General features: G+C 62.2%; 2 protein-coding genes across 2 annotated transcripts; both read left to right on the top strand.

Moving 5' to 3' along the window:
• Positions 1 to 694: 694 nt before the first annotated feature.
• LOC124543841 lies at positions 695 to 2,728 on the top strand. The gene has a single exon (XM_047122163.1). The coding sequence runs from the start codon at positions 695 to 697 to the stop codon at positions 2,726 to 2,728; it is 2,034 nt and encodes a 677-aa protein (XP_046978119.1).
• A 3,690-nt stretch (positions 2,729 to 6,418) lies between these two features.
• On the top strand, positions 6,419 to 7,087 carry LOC124543840. Its single transcript, XM_047122162.1, has one exon. It carries the CDS (start codon positions 6,419 to 6,421, stop codon positions 7,085 to 7,087), a length of 669 nt encoding a protein of 222 aa, XP_046978118.1.
• The last annotated feature ends 815 nt before the right edge of the window (positions 7,088 to 7,902 follow it).

Raw genomic sequence — 7,902 nt, 5'->3', positions numbered from 1 at the left:
ATGCATTTCCTCCTAGTAAAACAAAAAAAAAAAAAAAAAAGGTTAGGTTAGGTTAGGTTAGGTTGGGGTGCATGTCAGTCGCCTCCTCGTGGCGCACCCTGGGCAACGGGGCCGGCTTGAGCTTGCTCGCCGGCCACGGCTAAGACTGACGCGGAGGGCATGCCACGGGTCGCTCCCGGTCTTTCTCTGTTTTCAGAGTGGACTGTGTGCGCGGCCCCGTGGCAGAGAAGGAGTGTAAATATATTCTGTAAATATATATATATTAATTAGTTTTATTAGGTAGGCTATAAATATTTTATTTTATTTTATTTTAATGTAGGTTATGTAAATTTTTTGTAAATTTTGCTTTTGTTTGAGGAAGACAACCTCGATAAAAAATAACCCCAAATCCCAAGTGGCTACGCAGCGCGATGGGATGCATGGCCGGAGGGTAGTTCGGTCCCGACTGCATTTCTTTTTCCTTCTTCCTTTGTTCTTTCTTCTTTTACTCTTTTATACTTCTTCGCCGGCAGCCCCGGCAAAAAACCTAAACATGAGTGCATCCGAAAAAAATATATCTCCAGGGGGGTTTCAGTCCCTCTCCGATCCGCCTCACGGATCGGACCGTCCCATCGAATCTGGAGGGGACAAAGATGCCAGATGGATTCTTTCAAACGACCTTACCGCGACCACAACTGATTATGATTTGCAAACGATGAGGGTACCTGTGGTTAGATTGGAGCGACTGGGTGAGCTGTCGGACGCCGACAGCGCATCCAGTCGGATGAGTATGGCGAGCGCGGTGTCGAAGCGTTCACGGAAACGCGCGAGAGAGGTCCCGGATTCTGGGTCGGACTCTGCTCGCAGCGACACACCGACAAGAAAAGGTAGACCGACTACTACCGGCAAATATGCCGGTATCGGTCTATCAAGACGCGAGGCCGCGGCTGCGACGAAGGCTGCAGCAGCTGCCGAAAAACTGGAGGAGGACGAGCGGCAGATCGCGGCTCTGACCAAGAGGGTGGTGGAAGGGAGAGCCACTCCTCGGTCGGAGTCGTCAGACTCTGCTGCCTTAGAGGTCGAGGCAGAGGAGCTACCTGCCTCCGACCTCAACCGGAGGATGACGGACGCGGTTGCGGCGATTAAAAGGGTGGGCAAGGTCTCCAAGGGCCTTAGCGGCTGCAGTCAGAAGGCACTGAAAGAGGCTACGGCCTCGATACTGGAGTGCGCCCAGGTGCTGCTCACCCGCACCGATACCGAGGAGACGGCGCTGCTGCGGGCCCAGAACACCAGGCTCGCAGCACAGGTCGAGGCGCTCAGGAAAGAGCAGCTAGAGCTCAAGGCCGAGATGGCGAACTTCCGCCGGGAACACCTCAGGCGGGAGGTGGGCCTTCTGAGCGCCACACCTGACGCCACGCTGCAACCGCAGCAACAGCAGCAGTCGCCGCAAGAGACGGAGCTGGTTCGCCTGATCCGTCAGGAGATGGCGAGCTTTAACGCTCGTTTCTCGGTGCTCGAGGGGAGGATTCTACGTCCCCCCCTAGCTGCAGACCAGCGCAGCGCACCGGCGCCGACATATGCGGCCAAAGCCGCAGCGCCCCGTGCCACCCAACCGGCACAAGCGGCTGCTGCCAAAAAAGGGAAGTCGAAGGCGGCCAAAAAGGCAAGTGCGGCAAAAGCCGCAGCGCCCCGTACCGTCCAACCGGCACAAACAGCCAATAGTGAAAAAAGACCGGTGTCAAGACCCGAGGCGGAATGGGAGGTTGCGGGCGCCGCTAAACGCAACAAAAAGGCGCGCCAGCGGGCCAAAAAGGAGGCCCAAAAGAAGAAGGAGGAGGGAGTCGCGGCGGCCAAGCGACGGCCTGCAAGGCTCAGGACTCCCCGCTCGACTGCAGTGGCTCTCACCCTGCAGCCAGGGGCGGAGGAGCGGGGCCTCTCTTATGCCGACATCTTGGCGAAGGCAAAAGCCGAGATCTCGCTGAGCGATCTCGGCATAACGGGCCTCCGGTGCAAAACGACTGCCACCGGAGGCCGTCTCCTGGAGGTCTCGGGGGCCACGAGTGGTCCCAAAGCTGACGCCCTAGCGGAAAAGCTCAGGGCGTCACTGGGGTCGGACGTCCGAGTGTCCAGGCCCACCAAATGCGCGGTTTTGCGCATTTCGGGCCTGGATGACTCTGCGACGATAGAGGAGGTCGTCGCCGCCGTCTCCAAGACCGGAGGATGCCCGCCTGATCAGGTCAAGGCGGGCACGATACGTCGGGGGTTCTCTGGTCTAGGGACCACCCATGTGAGCTGTCCCTTAGCGGCGGCCAAGAAGCTAAGGGACAGCAGACTCCTAGTGGGGTGGGTCTCGGCGCAGGTCACGCTATTACCACCGAGGCCTTTCCGGTGCTACCGGTGTCTGGAAGGTGGACACGCGGGGGCACGGTGCACCACTGAGGTAGACCGCAGCCAACTCTGTTACCGCTGCGGTCAGCCCGGTCACAAGGCTGGCACCTGCTCTGCCAAGACGCCGCACTGCGTTATATGTGCGGCGTCTGGAAAGCCAGCCGACCATAAGATCGGGTCGAAGGCCTGCACGAGACCCACTGCCAAAACATCGGCGAAGAAACAACCGGCTCATCCGCCGAAGACCGCCGCCAGGCAGAAGAAGAAGGCAGCCAGCTCCTCGCAGCCGGTTCGACCACCGGCTGCGGCACAAGAACAGCCGAGGACTGGGGAGGAGGTGACGGCCATGGACACTCAATAATGGCTCTACGTCGTCTCCTCCAAGCCAATATCAACCACTGCGCCAGGGCTCAGGATCTCTTGCTCCAGAGCATGGCGCAGTGGTCGATCGATTTGACCGCCGTCGCCGAGCCGTACTTCGTGCCGCCCAGGGATGACTGGGTGTGCGACGATAACCGCTCGGTGGCGTTGATCCGGAGGTCCGCCGCCGACACGCTTCCCTTCGAGACTGTTACTCGAGGGCGGGGCTATGTCGCGGCAGTCTGGGGTGACATCATGGTCGTGGGGGTATATTTCGCCCCCAGCCTTTCTCTCGCCGATCTTGAGAGTGTCACCCTAGAGTTGGGCACGATAGTCCGTCGTGGCTGTCCTCGCCCCGTGATCGTCCTGGGGGACTTCAACGCCAAGTCTACGGCTTGGGGTTCCCCGTCTACGGACGCGCGGGGCGAGCTAGTGGAGGAGTGGGCGGTCGAGCTGGGCCTGCTTCTCCTGAATCGGGGTTCGGTGCAGACGTGCGTGCGGCAGCGGGGTGGGTCAATAGTGGACCTCACGTTCGCTAGCCCCGCTCTCGCGCGCAACGTCCTCGACTGGCACGTCGTCGAGGACGTCGAGACGCTATCCGACCATAGGTACATTCGGTTTAGCGTCTCTGCCCGAACTTCGATTCGGCCGATCCAAGCGGCAGGTCGGCACGGAGACGGTCCGCGATGGGCGCTGAAGCGGCTGGACAGGGAGGCTCTCCTGGAGGCCTCGATCGTCAAGGCCTGGCTGGATTCGCCAGACAGGCCTGCCGACATCGACGACGAGGCGGAGTGGTTCCGGGAGAGCATGTCGCAAATCTGCGACGCTGGCATGCCCCGAGTCCGGCCGTTGTCAGCTAGGCGCCAAGTGTACTGGTGGGCGCAGTCGATTGCGCAGTTGCGCAACGAATGCACGCAGATGCGACGCCAGTACGCGAGGTGCCGACGACGGAGGAGAGGCCGCCGCCCCTTTACAGCGGCGGCCGAAGAAGCGCAGGATAGTGAAGAGGCGGAACTGTACGCTAGCTACAGGGAGGCGAAGAGCGCACTCCAGTTGGCCATCGTCAGAGCCAAGGCCCAGGCCAACGACGAGCTGGTGGAGACTCTGGACCTAGATCCGTGGGGACGCCCTTACCTGATGGTGAGGGGCAAGTTGCGCCAGTCGGCTCCCCCACTGTCCCGGAGTCTCCAGCCGCAGCTGCTGGAGGAGGTGGTGGGTGCTCTGTTTCCATCTAGACCGGAGCACACACCACCGGCTATGGTTCCGCCTCACAGTGACGCGGAAGAGGGTGAAGACGACGTGCCCGCCGTCACCCGGGAAGAGCTCAGAGGGGCGGTGGCTCGTATCAGGAACACCGCCCCTGGACCCGACGGCATTCCAGGCCGTGCGTGGGTCCTCGCCCTGAGAGAACTCGGGCCACGACTCTCAGGGCTCCTGAGCGCATGCCTGGAGCGAGGCCAGTTTCCAAGCCGGTGGAAGACTGGAAAGCTGGTCTTGCTCAAGAAGGAGGGACGACCCGCAGACTCGCCATCTGCGTACCGACCGATCGTGTTGCTGGACGAGGTGTGTAAGATCTTCGAGCGTGTCATCGCCAGTCGCCTCGTTCAGCACATGACCAGGGTGGGGCCGGATTTGGCGGAGAACCAATTCGGCTTCCGCCAGGGACGTTCGACGGTGGACGCGATCATGCGCGTGAAGGCCCTCGCGGAGGAGGCAGTCGCCCGGGGTGAGGTGGTCTTGGCGGTGTCGCTCGACATCGCCAACGCCTTCAACACCTTGCCCTGGAGTACCATCCGTGAAGCACTCCGGTACCACGGAGTGCCGCGCTACCTCCAACGCGTGGTCGCGGCGTACCTGTCGGACCGAGCGGTCGAGTACCCGGGTCGAGAGAGGTGGGGTCGTCGAGAGACGTCGTGCGGCGTTCCACAGGGTTCCGTTTTGGGTCCACTCCTGTGGAACGTGGGGTACGACTGGGCCCTGCGCGGTGCGTTCATCCACGGCGTCGGCGTCATTTGTTACGCCGACGACACGCTGGTTACAGCGCGTGGAAAGACGTACCGGCAGGCGGCCATACGCGCGACTGCTGGTGTCGCGCATGCCGTGGGAAGGATCCGGCGGCTGGGCTTGGAGGTGGCATTGCACAAGTCGGAAGCCCTGTGTTTTCACGGGCCGAGGACGAAGCCGCCTCCCGGGTCCAGCATCATGGTAGGAGGGGTGTCCATCGCTGTCGAGTCGACGATGAAGTACCTAGGACTCGTCCTCGACAGTAGGTGGAACTTCGAGCCGCACTTTACACGGCTCGCCCCCCGGTTGTTGGGCGCCGCTTCAACGCTCTCGCGCTTGCTGCCCAATCTGGGGGGACCCAACTCCTCATGCAGGAGGCTCTACATGGGGGTCGTACGGTCGATGGCGTTATACGCCGCGCCAGTGTGGGCGGATGCCCTGACGGCCCGCAACGTCGCCGCGCTGAGAAGGCCACAGCGCGCGATGGCCGTCAGGATGATAAGGGGATACCGTACGATCTCCTTCGAGGCAGCGAGCCTCCTAGCCGGATCGCCGCCCTGGGACCTCGAGGCTAAGCTCCTCGCGTCGCTCTATTGGTGGCGCGCGGAGGCGGTCGAGCGGGGTGAGCGCCTGATGCCTCGACAGATCGAGGCACGCAGGGCAGAGCTCCGCCAGGTCTCAGTGGCGGAGTGGGAGACGCGATTAGCGCGACCCACGGCAGGGCAAGCCGTCGCTATTGCGGCGGTGAGGCCCGTTTTGAAGGAGTGGCTCACTAGGAGCCACGGCGCCCTCAGCTTCCGGCTGACGCAGGTGCTTACTGGACACGGATGCTTCGGTAGGTACCTGTGTCGCATAGGTCGGGAGCCGACGTCCCAGTGCCACCATTGTGGCGATGGTCGCGACGATACGGCGTTGCACACGTTGGCGGAGTGCCCAGCATGGGCTGAGCAGCGCCGCGACCTCGTCGCGGCCGTAGGTGTCGCTGCGGGGAACCTCTCGCTTCCGGCCGTCGTCTCTGCGATGGTGCGGAGCGAGGCAGGGTGGAGCGCCGTCGCCACCTTCTGCGAGGAAGTGATGCTCGCAAAGGAGGCGGCGGAAAGGGAGAGAGAGGCTGCCTCCTCTCTCCCCTCCCGCAGCAGACGAACTGGGCGTCGCAGGGTGGTCGCCGACTTACGACCACCCTAGGGCGTGGCCTGCGGACGGCAGACTCGGGGCGTCTCGCCGTCCGACCAGCAACAGGCCTCGAGGCGGCGGCGTCGTGTTCCGCACGCGCGCCTCGTAGTGGAGTCCTGCGGCCGGGTGGACAGCCGCAGTGAGTGACGGGGCGCGCCTGACTCTTTACATCAGGCGCGCCAACGCCCGTCGGAGGGGTGCGACGAATGCTTCGGCGATACCCGCCCTTCCGACACATGGGCAATTGGAGGACACGGGTTGGGTTTTAGTCAGTAGGAGTCTGACAGTACCCTTCGCTCTTCCCCCAGAGCGGAGGGTCTCCATGATGGATTTCCCAACCATAAAAAAAAAAAAAAAAAAAAGGTTAGGTTAGGTTAGGTTAGGTTAGGTTAGGTTAGGTTAGGTTAGGTTAGGTTAGGTTGAGAACGTCCTGGCGCACGCAAAGAGTCGCATCAAATTGAGTGATGTCGGCTTGACTGCGGTGCGCTTCAGGACGGCGGCGACGGGAGCGCGCATGCTGGAGATACCGCCAGGCACCAACGAAGCCGAGAAAGCGGCGGATGCCCTGGCGGAGAAGCTGCGCGAGCTTTTCAGCCCGGACGAGGTCCAGATACACCGTCCGACCAAGTGCGCGGAGCTCAGGGTTCTGGACCTGGACGACTCCGCCACGGTGGAGGAGGTCGTGGCGTCGGTCGCCGAAGCCGGGGGCTGCACGACCGGAGCCATCAAGCCTGGCATTCTCGCCCGGCACTCGAGCGGCACGGGCTCACTGTGGGTAAGTTGCCCAGTAGCGGCCGCTAAGAAGATCGTGGCGGTCGGTAGGGTTAGGGTCGGGTGGGTGTCGGCGCGAGTGCTTTTGCTCGAGTCGCGGCCACTCCGATGCTACAGATGTCTGGAGGGGGGCCACATGGGTGCCAAGTGTGACAGGGGTGTCGACCGTAGCCGTTTGTGCTATCGCTGCGGTCAGCCCGATCACAGGGCCCGAGAGTGCACCGCCGCTGACGCAAACTGCGTCATCTGCTCAGCGGCCGGAAAGCCTGCGGCACATGCCGTCGGCGCGAAGGAATGCCAGGGCAGCAAAGTTCCAGCCCGAGGCAAGAAGAGAGGAGTAGCGGTGAGGAAGGGCCCTGTAGCAACTCCCCAACGGCGAGCGGAGGCGGAGCCTATGGAGACCGCTCAGTGATGGCCCTAACATGTCTCCAGACCAACATCAACCACTCTGCTAGAGCTCAGGACCTTCTTGTCCAGAGCATGGCAGAGTGGCAAATCGACGTCGCGGTGGTATCGGAGCCCTACGTCGTTCATTTACGGGACGACTGGGTCTCCGACCACGATGGAGTGGTGGCCATCATCGCTCCCGCTGTCGCGGACTCCCCGACCATAGAGTGTGTGGTCAAGGGGAAAAGCTGCGTGCTCGCCGTCGTCGGTGGTGTGGCGATCATCGGCGTTTACGCCTCGCCTAACCGAACCCTCGCCGAGTTCGAGCGACTTCTGGTGGAGGTCGGTGCTCTGGTGGGACAGGCTTCGCCAACCCCTGTGTTAGTCGCGGGGGACTTCAATGCCAAATCAACGGCTTGGGGTTCCCCTGCGACGGATGTCAGGGGCGAGGCGTTGGAGGAGTGGGCCGTGTCGCTGGGACTCACCCCCATGAACAGCGGATCGGAGAGCACGTGCGTGCGGCAACAGGGCGAGTCGATCGTCGACATCACGTTTGCGTCCAACGCCCTAGCCCGCCGTGTTCGAGGCTGGAGGGTGGAGACGGAGGTGGAGACTCTATCGGACCACCGATACATCCGGTTTGATGTCTCCGCGGTTCCCGTTTCCGCCCATGCCACTGTCGGTCAGTCGAGTGGCCCTCGCTGGAAACTAAGCCGTCTCGACAGCCAGCTGGCAAAAGAGGCGGCGATCGTCGAAAGCTGGGGGACCGCTCCTGACTCTGTGGTGCAAGTCGACCGAGAGGCTGATCGACTCGGCTGTGCGCTGTCCCGCGTCTGCGAC

This window comes from Vanessa cardui, chromosome 3 (genome assembly GCF_905220365.1).
Source record: "Vanessa cardui chromosome 3, ilVanCard2.1, whole genome shotgun sequence".
In the NCBI taxonomy this organism is placed as follows: Eukaryota; Metazoa; Arthropoda; class Insecta; order Lepidoptera; family Nymphalidae; genus Vanessa; species Vanessa cardui.
Note: the sequence above shows the minus strand (reverse complement) of the source record. Positions and strands in the feature narration are given on the sequence as shown.